General features: G+C 35.3%; 1 protein-coding gene and 1 long non-coding RNA gene across 5 annotated transcripts in view; one reads left to right on the top strand and one right to left on the bottom strand.

The window, feature by feature from the left end:
* LOC138704943 (uncharacterized) overlaps window positions 1-19914 on the bottom strand; it is a 130268-nt gene that overhangs the window by 52161 nt on the left and 58193 nt on the right. The gene's annotated exons all lie outside the window — the stretch shown is intronic.
* Window positions 1-19914, top strand: part of LOC138704942 (histone H3-like centromeric protein A) — a 105074-nt gene that overhangs the window by 61098 nt on the left and 24062 nt on the right. The window contains exon 5 of one of the 3 annotated variants that reach the window (XM_069833393.1): window positions 1696-2893. The exons of the other annotated variants lie outside the window; for them this stretch is intronic. Within the exon in view, the coding sequence (XP_069689494.1) occupies window positions 1696-1726 (31 nt within the window). The 3' untranslated portion in view covers window positions 1727-2893. Of the gene's footprint in view, window positions 1-1695; window positions 2894-19914 lie in introns of those variants that run through there. 3 annotated transcript variants of the gene reach the window in all.

Raw genomic sequence — 19914 nt, 5'->3', positions numbered from 1 at the left:
GATTCTTCCAATAACTCTTCTGTGGTCTTTCGACTCATTGCTAGTAGACTGAACAACAAATGTAATTGTCGGAAACAAATAGGATACATAAATATCACACCACTTCATCAGACCAATCAGGTGTAACAAAAATAGAAAGATCAAATATGCCCTTGTAGGGACAGTAGGAGCGTAACAAAAAAAAAAAAAAAGGATAAATATGTCCATTGTTTGTGCATTACATGTGTAGTAACACAAAAGCACAAAAATTATATTGGCCATGAGTCCTGCATCATTCTTGAAATAGTTGAAATAACGTGAAACCTTGTTTTATGGGTTACACCATTTACTAAGGGGAGGATATTTTTTGTCCACCTTGACATATATTCGTGTTTTGGTAAAACTATCAGTGAAAACTATTAAACAATAACACAGTAAGATAGAAAGATTCATAACTGACAATAAATAGTATTTTTGTATTTTTAATATATCAGTTAGATATTGAAAATATAAATTTTGGATAAGGTGGACACAAAGTAACCCCCCGTTGGTACTGCTAGGGTTAAGGAGGGAAAGCCATCCCGCCTATTATGGTTTTAGTATATAATTAGTAGCTCATACATCTATACTAATAATAAATCTGTAGCCGAAATTTTTCTGGTAATTTTCGATTTTCCAAAAATAATTGGTCCTAACATATATAATTATCCACCCTGAAATCGAAAATCGCTTTTTTGAAATTTTTGTCTGTCTGTCTGTATGTTTGTTACCTTTTCACGTGATAATGGCTGAATGGATTTCGATGAAAATTGGAATATAAATTAAGTTCGTTGTAACTTAGGTTTTAGGCTATATTGCATTCAAAATATTTTATTTAAAAGGGGGGTTATAAGGGGGCCTGAATTAAATAAATCGAAATATCTCGCTTATTGTTGATTTTTGTGAAAAATGTTACATAACAAAAGTTTCTTTAAAAATAATTTGCGATAAGTTTTATTCCTTAAAAAATTTTGATAGGACTGATATTTAATGAGATAAATGAGTTTTAAAATTAAAATAACTGTCATCTAAGGCCGTGTAATGAATTAAAAAACAAATGACTTCGTCTATAAGGGGCCTTGGACAGCAACAATCGAAAGCTATGAAAGATAGCCTACAGAGAATGTTTCTCTGTTTGTATGAAGTAATATCGGAAGCTAAATTAACCGATTTGTATAATTAATTATTATTTCACCACTGGAAAGTGTAGTTTCTCTAGATGGACATAATGCTATAATGTTATTACAGTAACTTCTGATATAATATAATATGTAATGTAATATTATATAATATAATTTAAGTTATTTGAAGGGTTCAGTACCATAGTGGGCCAAGTGCCATTTATTCAATACGTAGAAAACAAGGGTTAAAATTAAGTTATTACCATAATTCAACGGAAACCTATAACAAGTAAAATAAAATATACACATTAAATCTAAATGATGTCAATCTTCATTAAACTATGGTTGCATGTAATAAAAATTAAGAAACATGTTAAAGGAATTGTCATTGCACCAAATGAGTGTCTCTGGACCAAAATGATCGCATTTTAATTATTTGGATGCAATTTAAATTAAGCAACATATTAAACGATTTATCCTTCTATCAAACACGAATGTTCCCTGGATCAAATGTCCTATTTTAATTATGTAATTACTTTATATTTATTTCTAACAGGTGCAGCGGAGCGCACAGGTACAGCCAGTAAAAAAATTAATTAAAAAGGGAAGTTTCATTGCTTATAAGTTTTTAATAGTTGAACTAATATGATTTTGATCGTTGTAATAATTTAATTTGTGAAGAAAGTTTTTGTTTTCCTTGTTTGATTAGTTCGGAATTTTTTCGAAACTGTGCATGGTAAAGGGGCTATTGATGGATTGGGCGCCACTGTCAAGAGAATTGTATGGTTAGCTGTATTAAGAAAGAAATATGTGCTTAATACTGCTCAGGAATTTGCAGAAGCTGCTGCAAAAGAAGTAGAAGGAGTAACTATAATTTTTGTAAGTTCAGATGAGATAGGAAGAACTATTGAAGCAAAAAAAAAATTGCAAGAACATGGGAGAAAAGCCTCTCTGACTCAAAATATCCACAAATCTCATTTCTTTGTACAACTGTCCAATCGAAACCTTGGTATGTGGTTACATTCATGCTTCAGGATGTCAGAAAAAATGTAATTATGAGGTGCAGGTGTCAACTTAAGATGTTAATATTTCATCTGTGAGAACTATTGGTTCTTCATGTAAAGACTTACACACTGGAAAATGGGTTGCTGTCCTGTATGGAAATGAATGGTGGCCAGGTGTAACAGAAACTATTAACAATGATGATATAACTATTTCGTTCATGAAACCTGTGGGTTTTAACAAGTTCGTGTGACCTACAAAGTTAGAGAAGGATACAATCAATAAAGCTGGGATTTTATTAAAACTTAAAAGTGCTCCACATCCTGTAAATAGTCGTGGACAATTTGCACTTCCAGCTGACGAAATTAAGATGATTGAATCTCAAATTAAAAATTCGGGTATGTAAGGCACACTTCGAAACATCAATTTAGTTATTATTGTTAAGTTAAGTTGAATAGAATAATTTAATGGCAGTGTGTCCCATATGTAACTTACACTTCTCTGAAATTATATTTTTGTGACTGGAACTTCTAAGGAAAAATGTCTGATCTGATATCACATGTTAAGTATATATTGTTAAGCTATACCGTGCACCAAAAGGCATTTTTAATTATAAGTAGTTTCAGAAAAAAATGAAGTGTAAGTAAACCAGTTAATAAATGCTGATTTTCTACTGCCCTGTACATAACAGGTGTCTTTTTTTGTCTTGCACAAATGAGATTTTGGTTCCTGACTTTGATATAATGTAAGGAATAGGCTTTCTTCTGAATTATATGTAGTCTGTATTTTTAAAAACTGTAAATTATATTCCAATTTAATAAAATGTATTGCAAAATGTCCCGTACGTAACACACAAATACTGTGGCTTTACCCTAGTGCAACATATCTCATAATTATTTCCACGAGGTATGCCATAGGCTATCAATTCCAGCCCAGCAGAGGTAAAACAATGAGAACACAGACCATCAAGGAATTACAGACTGGCATATCTGCAGTGAATGCATCCCTTCAGCATCTCATCAACATGGCTTCTGCTGTTGTGAAATTGTCATGATAAGAGATGTTAGGGGAAGTGCTGAGTGCATTACATTTTATACTGTTGTACTAATCAGGGACGCATTGAACACTGCTAAAATAACAAGAACATACACACTTACACACTGTTTACTGTATTAATTCTTGGAACCCCCTCAAAAGAGGAAACAAAAAGTAATTAATAAATATTGTGAATAGTGCCATGAACCTAACAGCGAGTATCGAAACTCTGAAACTGCTGGAAATGGAAATTTTGTTTTTTAAGCATTGGAGGCAAAGAAAGTTCCAACAAAATTGCTCAATGCAGTGACAACTGTATATCATAGTCCTGAGGACGTAGTCCGAATGGATGGAGAACTCTCAGGAGAATTCAATATTGGAAAGGTATAAAGCAGGGAGACAGCCTTAGCCCAATCCTATTCAATGTCTTCTTATATGAAATTGCTAAAATGTGTAAGTGACGAAACTCATAGATCGAAATTAGGCATGTGGAGGTTACAATCAACATACCTTAAAGCTCTGCTATATGCTGATGACATCATTTTAATATCAGACACACCCAGAAAGCTCCAACAGGCAGTGGAGGAGTGAAATGAAGAGTTAAAAAGAAAAGGCATGAAGGTTAATAACGAAAAGAGTAAAGTAATGTGGGTGACTAAAGAGGACAAGCAAAATGAAGATCTAAATATAACATGTGATGGAAAGCAATTAGAGAGAGTTCAAACATATGAATATCTAGGCACTATGTTAAGCAGTGATGGGAGAATAGAACAGGAAGTAATGAATCTGACAAAGAAGGCAGTCTCAGCATATTATCAAATGAGCAACACATTAGTGAGTAAGAGAGAAATCAGTATAAAAACTAAAATGCAGCTTTACAATTCCATCCTTGTGCCCATCATGTTGTATGGCACAGAAAGCTTACCACTTCAGGATAAACATCTCGGCAAATTCCAAGCTATAGAGATGAAATATCTGAGAAGAATAGTAAGAAAGACTAGAAGATACAGGATACACAATGAGAGAATACGAGAAGAGAGAAAAAAAAAAAGGCAATTTGTGAGATGGTAGAGGAGCGTCAGTTGAATTGCAGGAAAGCAAAGCAATGATGGAAATGTGGGTGGAGTGTAGAGTAGGAAGAGGATGGCCGAGAAATACATGAGAGGATAGAATAGAAAAAGTTGGAATGAAGTGTGAGAAAACTAGGATGGAGATGAAGAGAATGAGCCAAGATTGAGAAATGGATGAAATGAACAAAACGAGGTGCCCTGACGCTTAGCGGCATAAGGGGCTAATGAAGACAAAGAAGAAATTATTTTCACAGTCTTACTCATAGCTGAGCTCGCCATTTCGACACGAATGACAAGCAACTAGAACAACATATACAGGTTGTTTCAAAAAGGACTTTACAACTTCAGGTTCTTATAGAAATTTATTAACATATCTTACAGAATCTGTTCACGTATCATTTTAAAGGACAATACATCAAGTTTGACTCCTGTAGTACCGTAGTATGAAATTCACCATAGACGGTATTATGTATCAAGATATTCTCTAAAATTTTCTCAATCTGCAGATTAAAATCATTTCTGTAAGTTAGTGAATAAATTTCTATCCTGTACAATGTAATACATAAATTTCAATGAAAGATAAATTGAACTAAAACAATAATAATAAATTGGCCAGCAGCACATTGAGTTTAGAAATACAGCAAAGGCTCCCTAGACCTTGGTTGCACAGAAATCACAGTTTTGCTGCATTTACAACAAAAGGTGAACAGAGATAGCAAACATTCCCAGTCTTACTCATAGCTGAGCTCGCCATTTCGACACAGAATGACAAGCAACTAGAACAACATATACAGGTTGTTTCAAAAAGGACTTTACAACTTCAGATTCTTATAGAAATTTATTAACATATCTTACAGAATCTGTTCACATATCATTTTAAAGGACAATACATCAAGTTTGACTCCTGTAGTACCGTAGTATAAAATTCACCATAGATGATATTATGTATCAAGATATTCTCTAAAATTTTCTCAATCTGCAGATTAAAATCATTTCTGTAAGTTAGTGAATAAATTTCTATCCTGTACAATGTAATACATAAATTTCAATGAAAGATAAATTGAATTAAAACAATAATAATAAATTGGCCAGCAGCACATTGAGTTTCGAAATACCTGGTCACATTGCAATCAGCAATAGATGAATCTCATTTAGCCCTTGGAGAGATGATGTGACCACCTTTAATCTGCGTAGCAGTTATTGATGCATACTGAGAGAATGGAGCACCCTGGAAACAATCAGTTTTCACCATTATCGTTTTCTTAACAAAATCTTTATAATAAGTACCCCTTTCATTTTAAGTTAACAGGGCTTTAAGTTAATCAAAAACAGCATAAAACGTGAATAAACAGCAGACAAGTTGTGATTCTTTATTGTTCCTCACAATATAGTCTGTGTTCAAAGTATAGTACTGACTTTGTTTCCAGTTTGGTTCCAGGTACATTTTTGTGGAAGACTATAATAGTTTTTTTTTTTTTTTTTATACATCTTACATTAGCAATGAAGCTCTAAGATGTGAAACAAGTCAAAATTTTACAAGATTACAATTACAATTTTACAAATTTTTTTGTTTTTACATTTTTTTTTTTACAATTTTTACAATTTTTTGGCGAGATGTAGTAAGATGAGGTGAGATCAAGAATTCGCCAAAAGATTACCTTATGATTGGGGAAAACCTCGGATAAAACCCAACCAGGTAATCAGACCAAACAGTGGTGAAGTGAAGTGAGGCCGAAGACTCGCCATAGACCATCTGGCATCAGTCCCACAGCTGGGGAAAACCTCGGAAGAAACCAATCAATCATACCAAATGGGCAATCCATCCCAAGCCCGAGTGCAGCTCCAGATCAGCAGGCCAGCGAATCTGCTGACTGAGCTACATTGGTGGCTCTACTAAAAATATACAGTACATAGCCAATCAGATTATTAAATTTACAATCGTCAGTTAAGCTATAAAATATAATACATAGCTTACTTACTTACAAATGGCTTTTAAGGAACCCGAAGGTTCATTGCCGCCCTCACATAAGCCCGCCATCGGTCCCTATCCTGTGCAAGATTAAGCCAGTCTCTATCATCATACCCCACCTCCCTCAAATCCATTTTAATATTATCCTCCCATCTACGTCTCGGCCTCCCTAAAGGTCTTTTTCCCTCCGGTCTCCCAACTAACACTCTATATGCATTTCTGGATTCGCTCATACGTGCTACATGCCCTGCTCATCTCAAACGTCTGGATTTCAAGTTCCTAATTATGTCAGGTGAAGAATACAATGCGTGCAGTTCTGTGTTGTGTAACTTTCTCCATTCTCCTGTAACTTCATCCCGCTTAGCCCCAAATATTTTCCTAAGCACCTTATTCTCAAACACCCTTAACCTATGTTCCTCTCTCAGAGTGAGAGTCCAAGTTTCACAGCCATATAGAAGAACCGGTAATATAACTGTTTTATAAATTCTAACTTTCAGATTTTTGGACAGCAGACTGGATGATAAGAGCTTCTCAACCGAATAATAACACGCATTTCCCATATTTATTCTGCGTTTAATTTCCTCCCGAGTGTCATTTATATTTGTTACTGTTGCTCCAAGATATTTGAATTTTTCCACCTCTTCGAAGGATAAATCTCCAATATTTATATTTCCATTTCGTACAATACTCCCGTCACGAGACATAATCATATACTTTGTCTTTTCGGGATTTACTTCCAAACCGATCGCTTTACTTGCTTCAAGTAAAATTTCCGTGTTTTCCCTAACCGTTTGTGTATTTTCTCCTAACATATTCACGTCATCTGCATAGACAAGAAGCTGATGTAGCCCGTTCAATTCCAAACCCTGCCTGTTATCCTGAACTTTCCTAATGGCATATTCTAAAGCGAAGTTAAAAAGTAAAGGTGATAGTGCATCTCCCTGCTTTAGCCCGCAGTGAATTGGAAAAGCATCAGATAGAAACTGACCTATACGGACTCTGCTGTATGTTTCACTGAGACACATTTTAATTAATCGAACTAGTTTCTTGGGAATACCAAATTCAATAAGAATATCATATAATACTTCCCTCTTAACCGAGTCATAAGCCTTTTTGAAATCTATGAATAACTGATGTACTGTACCCTTATATTCCCATTTTTTCTCCATTATCTGCCGAATACAAAAAATCTGATCAATAGTCGATCTATTACGCCGAAAACCGCACTGATGATCCCCAATAATTTCATCTACGTACGGAGTTAATCTCCTCAAAAGAATATTGGACAAAATTTTGTACGACGTCAACAAAAGTGATATTCCTCGAAAGTTACCACAGTTGGTTTTGTCCCCCTTTTTAAAAATAGGTACAATTATGGACTCCTTCCATTGTTCTGGTACAATTTCCTTTTCCCAAATACCAAGCAAGTAAGTTAATTCAATTTAAAGGCATAAACAATTCAGTCACTTGAGATATACAGTAATTGATAATACATATCATGCAAATTACTTAAAATTACAAGTATAAACAATTCATCAGCCAAACTGTACAAACATATACAATACAAAGTAATCAGATTAATTCAATTTACAAGTATACTTTCGTTAAGCTATATGAATTTGTAATTCATATCAAGTAGATTAATTCAATTTATAGTCATAAACAATTCATCAGTTGAGCTATACAGACTACTATTCAATTTACAGCAAATACAATTCTTCAGTAGAACTATACAGACTACTATTCACTTTAAAAGCATATACAATTCATCAGCCAAACTATACAAAATTGTACAATTAATATCAAGTAGATTAATTCAAATTATAAGCTTAAACAATTCATCAGTTAAACTAAACAAAAATATACAATACATAGTAAACAGATTAAGTCACTAGTTTAGGTAGCTTCTGAGAAAATTGAAGGACCAAGTTTCTAACTTCACCATTTTTGCTGTTGGAGGCCTGTTTGTTTTCCCTAAATGTTGCGTTTATTATTTGCATTCAGAATATGAATGTCCAGTTATGAACCGTCCATTCCTCCAAAGAAAATGTATTTAGGAACATAGTTTTACATTTTACATACTCTTTATATACCGTCATCATTTAGTTTCATGTGATAAACTACAATAAGATTCATCAGATTCCACCCTTCTTTGGCTTACATTCCTTCAACAAGTTACTGTGTTAGTATCTTCCTTTCAGCCCCAATCCATTTTCAAAAAGCTAGCAAAGCGGAAAGCATACTGTACAATGAAAGAAGAAAAACTTGTAAATACATTTAGTAGTCATATAAATGCTTATATTCACAACAAAAACCTCGTATGTTCGACACAAAAACCCAATAATTAAGCCTGTATATAAGGTTTTCATCTTTTCTGATTTTTGTAAACGAATTATCTTCTCTGATTTTTGTAAACGCATTGCCCATGCCGGAGCATCTGTTCATCTAGCAATTTGAATTATATTGAAGTTATATCCAGTTACAATATCTTCTTTGAAAAGTAGAAATTGTTAGCAAAAACTCCTATTGGAATATCTCTCACATACGTGTTTTTCACATTAAACATGGTAATACTGCAATATACGGGGTTTGATATTTTGCCAGTGAAGTGCAGAGCATTACAGAAACAGTTGTTCCTACACTTTTTACAGATGACTTACGAGGTTATGTTCCGATTAAGCCAGAAAGACATGTTTTGAAAAAATTGAGATACGAGGTTTTCATTCTTAGGCAACGATAAAAAAAAAAGACAACTGATTAATGAGAACAAATGAAACCAAAATACAATGAGGTAGTATTAATTCCATATAGCATACTAGTATGTTTATATACCGAGTGTTTCAGACCACCCGTATCAGGCCTTTTTCTCGAAAACTATATGATACTGGTTGTTCATAATAAAATTTTGATAACCAAAACCTATGTAAAGAATCGATTGATGGTAGTACCATTTCCCGTAACAAACCAGAAGTAGGAGTACCTATGGTCAACTTCGAAATTTCAAATGAAAACATGGGTCATTGAAGGTACCATTGAAAACTACTTTTAAAAAGGAACAACTTTTACTGGAACTTTTTCTTTCTAACTTTTATTGTTTACTCACAAAGCAACAAAATTGGTATCTTCTGAGAAATGCTGTATGTTGTTTATGTACACTTCGCGGCAAAAAGAATCGGCCGACTCTTGGTCGATAGAAATGCTAAGTTCTATCGCGCGGTTCACTCGTGTAAACGTAACCCAGTGCAAGGCATTGCTGTGATGTTTTTTCATTGAAAGTCATCCGTCTATAATGTAGTAAACCTTACGAGCAGTGTGTGGCCCAGTGGTAAGAAGTCTGACATCCATACCAGAGGTTGTGAGTTCATCTCGCGGTACGGTAAAATTATTATTTTTTTATTTTAACTTTTACTTAATTTATTAGTTTAAATGTGAAATGGCATTTGTTAACAAACTTCGTTATACCTGCCTTGTAAAACTATTATTGCCCATCAACTGTGAGCTATTAATAGGTGAGATCTGGCCTGTATAAACAAAAATACTTGTTTCACATCCTAAAAAACCGGACGCATATCAAACACAAATAAATAATTAAACAAAAACAAACAATTTTTTAATATATTAACAAAACAAGGCCTGTGGTGGGGACTAGTATCTCGTCCACAAACCACCAGCGTCAACAACTGCCCCCATTCTGCGCGGCACGGAGTCCACAAGATTATGGAACAGGTTTAAATTCTTGGCCATCTCCTCCCACACATCTAGAACTCTGTCCCACAATTCCTCAGGTGTCCGAACGGGTGGTTGTTAGGCCCAATTACAGCATAGGATCCTTTTGACTGCAGCCCAGAAATTTTGAATCGGATTCATATCTGGTGAATTTGGAGGCCAGTCAACTGGGTCGACATCACGCCTCCTAAACCATCTTTGAATCTTGTTGGCGGTGTGTATTGGATGATTATCCTGCTGGAAGAAAAGTGTTCCATCTGGATATCGTTTACGGGCGGAAGGGATCATTATATTTGCCAAAATATGTTCGTAAACTTCTGCCATAAACTGCTCGTGGATGCGTTCTAAAGTCCTGCCCCATCTTATGACGTCCACTCCCAACACGTGACCCTGACGCAACCCGACTTGTTACTAATTCGTCTCACGAAGCGTTCATCGTATCATTGGCCATTCATACAATAAACTAGGGCAGTATTATCGTTGCTATTTGAGACGATTACCTCGTCGAAGTCCTGTCGGAGAGTAGCATACGCAGAATGCTACTGGAGGCAATTACCTGGTTGGAGAAAATGACATTTCTCCAATTGAAGTCCTGTCGGAGAGTAGCATACGCAGAATGACCTATGCGAACCAGGGCAATGAGTTATTGTTTCTGTGCCATCTTCAAGCGTAATGACGAGACAGAACGTTGTATTAACAGATAGCAGTATTGCTTGAAAGAGAGAGGAAGGTTTATTATTTATTAGAGTTTGGGCATATTCTAAGATATATCGCCACATAATTATAGCTTTGCAAGACACATATGATGGCAAATTTGTAATAAAAAAAAGAAGACTGGAGGAGATTCGAACCTTGAGCTACCACTACCAACTTGTTCAATAGACCAATGCCGTAACGACTTACGCTACTGTGACTATTAATATTGGTTCAGCATAATACGTGGTTTTCTGTTCATATTCGCTCTGGTTGATTTTGTATTTATTAATTTTATTATTATTTCACTCTTCAAGGGCCCTGATGTATCTAGAATCAACCCGCCATTCGATTTTATTACATATTTTAGACTCTTAAACAAAATACAGCAAATTTAAATGGTTTAATTATGTGTTATCTAGTGAACTACGGCTTTGACGAGACGAGCATGCGCAATGTTATGTCTCTGGAACTTAGAAATTGTCGGCCGGCCCATTCTTTTTGCCGCTAAGTGTACATACACTCTTCATAGTAAGTGTTCAAAATGTACGCCACCCTGTGCTTAAACAATGTTTTGATCACCTCCTAACATCCATGATTGCACTTCAGTACATCTGAGAAATCCAAGTGCTTCTCTAATTCTTTGTTTCATGTCTTTTATAGTTGTTGGAAGCACCTGGTAGACCATGTCTTTAATTCTCCCCACAAAAAGGCTTGCCATTTGACTCAGGATTGCACCATAATAGAATTCTGAAAGACAACAAATTTCATTCATACCATATTCATCTCCATCACGAACTTGGGGGGACATGACTTCCAGACTCGTGTTGATTTCTGCAACTGGTTTCTAAACATGGACTGTGATTTCGAGCTCAGAATTCTGTGGACTGATGAGGCAATTTTCAAAAGTAATGGTCAGTGAATCTCTACAATGCCCATTACTGGTCTCTGGTTAATCCACACTGGCTACGTGAAGTGGATTATCAGCACGTGTGGAGCCTCAATACATGGTTTGGCCTCCTCGGACAGCGAGTCACAGGACCATAATTTTTTCAGGAGAATTTGAATGGTAGAACGCACTCTTCCTCCGAAACATTATGCACCAGTTACTTCATGATGTTCCCCTTGCACTTCGGTTAATGATGTGGCTTAAGCAGGACAGCTATATGGCTCACTTTTCATATAGGGCTCGACGACTTATTAATCAGTTATTTCCCCTACGGTGGATTGCACGAGGAGGACCAGTAGCTTGGCCATCCCGATCTCCTGGCATCCCTCCAAATGAGTTCTTGTGGGAGAGAGTTAAAGGCATGTTCTATCAGGTGCGTCCAACAACTAGAGAATTCATGAAACAAAGAATTAGAGAAGCCTGTGGGTCTCTCAGCTATGCTAAGTGCAATCACGGATGTTAGGTGGTAATCAGAAATAACATTGTTTAAGCACAGGGTGGCGAACATTTCGAACACTTACTATGAAGAGTGTACGTACATAAACAACATACAGCATTTCTCAGAAGATACCATTTTCGTTGCTTTGTAAGTAAACAATAAGTTAGAAAAAAAAAGTTCCAGTAAAAATTGTTTCTTTTTAAAAGTATTTTCCAATGGTACCTTCAATGACCCATGTTCTCATTTGAAATTTCGAAGTTGACCACAGGTACCCCTACTTCCGATTTGTTACGGGAAATGGTATACTACCAATCGATTCTATACATAGGTTTTGGTTATCAAAATTGTTTTATTAACAATCAGTATCGCACAGTTTCGAAAAAAAGGGCTGATACGGGATGGTCTGAAACACCTGGTACATATATGTGGTTTTTGCAAGAGGTTCGCCAAATTTTTACCTAATGGCTGATTGTGATGTTATTGTTTTCTATTGTTATGGTATTATTACAAATTACATTTGGAATATAGAACTGTAGCAACTATAACTCCATCTGGATAAGACATATTGTTTTCAGTTCTTCGAAATGAAGCATGTGTTTAGATACAGAGAGTAGCTTTCTCAGTCTGTTATAACTAGGGATGTGATTTTTAGGTGCTAAAAAGTGAGAAAATATTTATTTTTTATGTGCCAAATTTTTTAAAAATATTTTATAACAACTTAAAAAGTTTTTTTGTTAATACTAGTTTCATGACAAAAAAACTACAGAGGTACTCACCAGTCGCAGCTAATCTTCATGTGCATGTGATCTCTCAGAGGATCAGAACTATTTGCACTATCTGGTGGACTCAATGCTCCGAAGATGCCAGGCAGTGATAGATGCCGGTGACATGTGGACAAAGTATTAGATCCATGTGTGTATTTTTTTTATTTTTCTTTAATTTGTTTATCTTTGATTTATTTCGGGAAGAAAATTGATCTTCCAAGAATTTTTTAATTCACCTAGTGGAGCCAGAGTTACGAAATAATTCGTTCCACTACAAAAAAAAAAATGAAGAAAGGTAACATGCATAAAAATTAGTTACGTCAATAAAAAAAGTTCTCGAGAATCGAACCCGGGTCCCAGGGATGACAAGCCAGCTCACTACTGACTGCTCCACCAGAGAGCTGTGACATAATCAGCACGACGAAGCACATATAGCTGCTCGGCTTGAAGTCTACAGAGACAGCGGACATACAGTAGCATGCAAATTAATCTGAGCACGACATATTTTTATATTTTCTGTCATTGTTGGCCTCACAGCTGCTCATACTGCTTTAATTGATATCTGTAGTACGTGTAATTCCATTGTTGAAGGTCTGTCATTATTTTTTTTTTATAATATGTGACATTTTGCCTGTTGTTTTGTACTTATAAGCATTTCAGTTGTGTTGAAGACTTAATACTGCAATTCTGTGTAAATTCTGTCGTCTTCACAAATGGATACAGCTCCACGAAAATGGTCTAAAATTATAACATTAGCAGAGCATTCTATGACACAGAGGCAAATTGCTGCAGAATGTCACATCGGTTTGGCTACTGTTAATTCGATCATAAAACGATACAGGGAGACTGGATCCATCACACCCCAGAAAAAAGGAAACTGTGGCCGGAAAAGGAAGACTTCACTTGCAGATGATCGTTTAGTTGTCAGGAAAAGTAAATTAAATCCTAGACTAACTGCTGTCGACTTAACCCGCGAGTTAATGGCTACCACTGGGGCGAATATTCACGTCACAACAGTGCGGCATAGGCTTTTGGAAGCTGGACGAAGGGCTCGTAAGCCTATTAAGAAGCAACTGCTAACCCCTGTTATGTGCAAAAAAAACGCTTAATGTGGGCAAAATTACATCTCAACACTGGACAGTGAATGACTGGAAGAATGTACTTTTTTCTGTGAGTCTCATTTCGAGGTCCACTGCCACCGTGTTTCTTACATACGGAAAGGATCCGAAAAAGTAACAGCAGCTCATCTCCAACAAGCACCCAAATACCCCCCTAAAGTAATGTTTTGGGGTTGTTTTACACATGAAGGGCCTGGAGCATTAATACCTATCAAGGGAATGATGAATTCTGACAAATATATTCACTTATTGGAAACCAGAATCGTACCCCAGCTGCAAAAATCATTTCCGGATGGCAGAGGTGTGTTCCAACAAGACCTGGCACCATGCCATACGTCTCGAAAAACTACAGAATTCTTCAACAAGAATAATATTCAGGTACTCCCCTGGCCAGGCAACTCACCCGACATCAACCCCATTGAGAACTTGTGGTCAATTTGCAAAAGAAGAATGCAAAAAATGGATTGTTCTACAAAGGAGAAGATGATTTCTGCCCTCATTGGTGTATGGTTTCGCGATGAAGAATATTTGTGGGAAATTAGTGGAATCCATGCCAAATCGTCTCAGAGCTGTTATTAGGAACAAGGGAGGCCACATAGATTACTGAGGTATGTCTTAGATTCTTTTTTTATCCGGTTTGAGTGTTTTTGCATAAGTAATTACGTTGTTCGGATTAATTTGCACGCTACTGTATAAATGTACTTGTGTAAATTGCGGCCAAAATTTCAACATTTCCACTACCAAGAGACACAATAAAACTGTTTTCTAATACTGTACACGATTTGCGATATAGTAGACTGTGGTTTTATAGAAAGATATATAGTTATGAAAAATTCATAGATCGCACTTATTTATCCGTAATGAGCCATTACTTACTGTTCATTAAATGTTAAGAAAATATGGTTGGTGAGCAGCTCGCATTTTAGTGAATTGTTAAATATTTTATGTTCAGTAGTTAATGTTTCATTTGGACAGATTTACTGAAGATTGGTGAAACCGGCCCTTAGGGTTGTTAAATATTATTTGAATTCAGATCTTTGTGAAAGGTGTTAGCAACTAGAAAAAGTTTGAGAACCGCTGATACATATCATAGACCTGTCAACTACTCTAGTACTCTATACGAAGATGGTGGGAGACTATAACAGACCTCTAGGCCTATTACTTGACAGGCAGATGATGATGATGATGGAGTAATTCTCAGTGTAAGTTATATTAAAAATGTATGAACTCTAATAATGTGAATTTAAAGATAAAAAAATGCAGTATTGTGTTAGTAACTTGCAGTGACGGCTCATGAGATTTTAGCTTGGTAAGGCTGCACTAAAATTTTCAATATGCAGCATTATTATGTCTTGTGTATCACAGCGAAAATTAATTATGTTAATAAATTTTATTTGTATTGAAGCTGAAAGCCATAATCAACCACTGATCCAGTTCTTTTTGGTTCTGCTGCTGCTGCTGTTGTTATTATTGATATTTATGTTTGTTGATAAGAAACACTATACTATAAAATTTAATTTCAAAATACTATACAAGATGGATGGTACCTCTGCACCAAAATGTAACTGGTAATAGATCATGAGGAGAGATTTGAAAAATCTAAATAAGTTTTTTCTCTAACATTCACTGTTTTAGAGAAAATCATTACGTTTCTATAAAGCATTTGCCAACATCACTGCTGCTGCAATAACTCTAAGCAAGCATGGTCTTCACTCCTTACCTTCTCCTACCCCTATGATGTACTCAGTTGGTGGGATGCAACAGTGCACTGCAATGCAAGATTTATTTTAACGATTTTCGCAATTATTCAATTTAAATTCATGGCTAAACAGTTTAATTTGCAAGAAAAAAAAAAGCTTCAAAACATTAACTGTTCAGATTATTTTTACCTATCTGCTTGTATAGCAATCGGCCATTTCTCTCGGTCCATTACTACAATACAATGCTGCAAACATTGGATAAAGATTATTTTTTCCCTGCTTAACAGTGCTTCATCGAAGAAAAAGTATAATCAAAGTTTTATTAAATTTAACATGTAGAATCACCTTTTAAATTTTGGTTCCCTACCACCCTATATTGGTTTGTGTTATTAATTTTATTGGAAATAACGTTTCAATGTTATAGTCACAATTTTATTTCAACACAAAGTCTAATCCTCTTTCTTTGCAGCTCGAAAATGTATTAATCACTTTATCATTGAAATTAACAGTAAATCAGTCGTCACTTTTTCTGTATTTAACATTTCCAAAGCAGCATTGTGTCACTGTACTTCTTACTCTTTTCAGCGTAGAAAAACACCGCTCAGGCTCAGCAGTAGTCATGGACTAGTAAGAATTATTTTGAGGAGAGTGAACACTTCTGTGCAGGAATCGCCAGTTCCTGTAACCAACATGATTTCATACATTTTCATAACTCCAGAAATATTAAGGAATTCTTGCCTCTTGCACAAAACAGATAGTTCAGTTTTCAGATCTTTACACAAGAAACGATAAGCTTCAATGGTTTCATAAAGTTCAACTGAAGAAAATTGTGTGTAATTTATATTGTTTTTGAACAGAGATAAATTTATCAATTTTGCTGCCGACACATGCTTATTGAAAACAAATTTCTCTTTTACCTGAAAAGAAATGGTGTCACACAGCTCTTTTCGCAAAGATAAGATTTTGCGACTTACTTTTCCTTTTCTTCGTGGTAGGAGTTTCTTTTTGTTGATGAGTAATGGAAGGAACTTTGTTTCTTTCTTTCTTTCATGATCGCCTAAAGGAACGAATTTACTGCATTGTAGATACTAGCGGAATTCACATTATGATGCTGCAGCTGGTTATACAAAATATCCACATGAGACATGATATAATGAAAAAATTCTAACCTAAAGTTGAAGTCCTGATCATTCAACATACGAAAAATCCCTGTACTTCCTTGTACAGTGGAATGATTTCTTTCAATTTGAAGTTTCTAAAACATTCTATTAAACACTCATTATTTTCAAAAACAGTATTAACTAGTCGGCTATGAAAATTTCATTGTGTGTTTGATCCTTCAGATATTTGTCTAGAAACACTATCCAGCACAGCTAATCGTGAGTGTGACTTAGAAAAATGCAGGTATAGTGGCAAAACTACTGAAAAAATACGAGCTCGTGAATTGTGTCATGCTGCCTTTTGTATGATGTCCATATTTACAGGTATAGGATTGTTTATACACCTGCCTTCTCTCCACTTCGTCATAGTTTGTCACGGTCACCATTCAGAACTGTATTCAACTATTCTAAAATGCATTCCACCAACACTTCAGCATTTTCGGTTTTTAAGTTAAACAACCCTCACACTCTCGTGCATAGCACTGCCCAATTCATAACAGAAAACAATAACCTGCTGCATATGACTTGACACATCAGTAAGTTGTATCATCTGACATGGCTGACAAAAATTTAGATTTTGTATTTCATCACAACACACATTCAGAACACAGTCAAGAATTCATTCTGGATTGTCTTGGAAGTTCCTGTAAACACTTTTGAGCTCAAAAAAATGGTTTTTGAGATATGCATCTAACTTGCCAGCAAATTCCAATAATCCTCGAAACACGCCAGGATTTGATGACTGTAAGGTTTTGTCATGGCCATGTAATGGAAGTTCAAATTTCCCGCGAAACTTTATAGTCTATAATTTTCGAGAGAATTTCTCGATTTTATCTCACGTTCTCATATTTGTTTGTTTGCTGTCTGTAAGCAGTCACTTAGCTGATTTGCGAGATTTACTTTCCCTAACAGCCAAATCAATGACATACTTGATATGTTTCGCAGAATTATTGTGTTTTTTTAGCTTTCTCGGTTAAATGTTTTAAGGGTGAATATTCTGAAATGGGCAAATATGAATAACAAAACTGGAAAAAATATATTATATTAAATTGTTTTTTTCCTCACATTGCTCCTATTATTGAAAATTCTGGTATCAGTTGAGCTTAAAAAAATTTTTATGTGAGATTTTCTAATTTAAAAAAAAAACCCAAGGGATTGTTGTTATCTTTCCCTTACAGCCCATTGTTTAAGGTATCTTTTAAACTTCTGTACTTCAGATTTCACTTGTCTTCGAACATTTCTTTTTTCACGATCAGTCCTATCTGCTATTTTCTTTCTTTTTTTTTTATATTCTTTCTGCAACTCCTCTTCAGTCATATTTGCCCTCTGCCTACGTATCTTCTCCCTTTCATATTTCCTACTTTCATCATCAGACTTTTTTCTTTCCTACAAACAATCACATGAAATAATATTCGAAGTTACTTTATCCACCAGTATTTAATTTATTGTATGTTAAATGAAACCTCGGTCCCACAATAAAGGGACTGACATTACAGGGACCGTTGTTACAAATTAGTATAATTTCCGCAATAGTTCTGACAAAATAAATGGTTAAAAATATCATGGAGGTTAGATTTTTTAGTCGACAAACATTGTAATGTTTTGCATATACTACGAAAGTTTAATATATACAAACTATATTTAATGCCAGGGACCTGTGTTACCAATAGAAAACATAACATTCAGTCATCAGTGATGATTTTTGTATTTATCATCATCATCATCATCATCATCATCCATAGTGCTACAGCCCGGATCGGGCCTCGGCTTCCTTAAGAATTCTTCTCCATCGGTCTCGATCTTTAGCCACCGTCCACCAGTTCTTCACTCCAAGCCTCTTAATGTCGTCCATAACACAGTCCATCCATCGTAGCTTTGGCCTTCCAACTCTTCTTCCTCCAGCAGTCCCATATTCCAGAACCTTCCTAGGTATTTCACATTCATCCATTCTCTTAACATGCCCTGCCCATCTCAGACGAGCAATCTTAATGGATGTTATTATATCGGGAGACTCATAAAGCTGGTATAATTCATTATTATATCTTATTCTCAAAGTTTCACCATCCCTTACAGGTCCAAAAATCCTTCGCAATATCTTCCTTTCAAATGCGGCCAATCTAAATTTATCCCTTTCACTAAGAGGCCATGTCTCTGATGCATAGGTCAACACTGGTTTTATTAGGGTCTTATATAGTCTACATTTTATGCCACGAGATAGCAATCTTGATTTAACTTGTTTTTGCAGCCCATAATAACACCTGTTGGCGCTTTGTATTCTTCTACTTATTTCCTCTGAGATATCATTGTTACTATTAACTAGTGATCCAAGATATACAAAGCTCTGGACTGTCTCAAATTTGGCATCATCAATCTCAATGTACTTAGAAGTTTTATTATTATTTTTGTTTTTGTTATTGACTACCATGTATTTTGTTTTGTTTCCATTAATTTTTAATCCCATATTCCCAGCTGCATCTCTTAGATTTCTGAAGGTTTTTATTAGATCTCTTTCTGACCTCGCTATTATGTCAATATCATCTGCAAAGGCTAATATTTGGACAGACTTATAAAATATGGTACCTCATGTTTGTATTTTTGCTTCCCGCACTGTCTTTTCTAATGATATATTAAACAAAAGACATGCAAGAGAATCACCTTGTCTAAGTCCATCCTTGGTAGTAAACTTATCAGAGAGGTCCATTTGTATTTCCACACAACATTGACTATTTTCCATGGTGGCCTTCACTAATCTTATGAGCTTATGGGGAAATCCAAGTTCTTCCATAGCATTATAGAGTCCAGCTCTATTCACACTGTCATAAGCAGTACTAAAATCTATAAATAAATGGTGTGTTTCTATCCTACTCTCTCTTGTTTTCTCCAGAATTTGTCTTAGAGTGTATATTTGGTCAATAGTTGACTTTCCTCTACAAAAACCAGTTTGATATTTCCCAACTACTTTCTCAGTGTATGGCAGTAGTCTATTATACAGAATTTTAGAAAAGACTTTATATGTTGTATTCAGAAGTGTTATACCTCTATAGTTTGAACATACAAGTTGGTGTCCCTTTTTATGAAGTGGGCATATGATGCCCATTTTCCATTCCATCGGTATTATTTCTTCTTCCCATATTGTTTTAATTAATTTAC

This window comes from Periplaneta americana, chromosome 8, assembly GCF_040183065.1.
Source record: "Periplaneta americana isolate PAMFEO1 chromosome 8, P.americana_PAMFEO1_priV1, whole genome shotgun sequence".
Taxonomy (NCBI): Eukaryota; Metazoa; Arthropoda; class Insecta; order Blattodea; family Blattidae; genus Periplaneta; species Periplaneta americana.
This window is presented reverse-complemented; position numbering and strand designations above follow the sequence as displayed.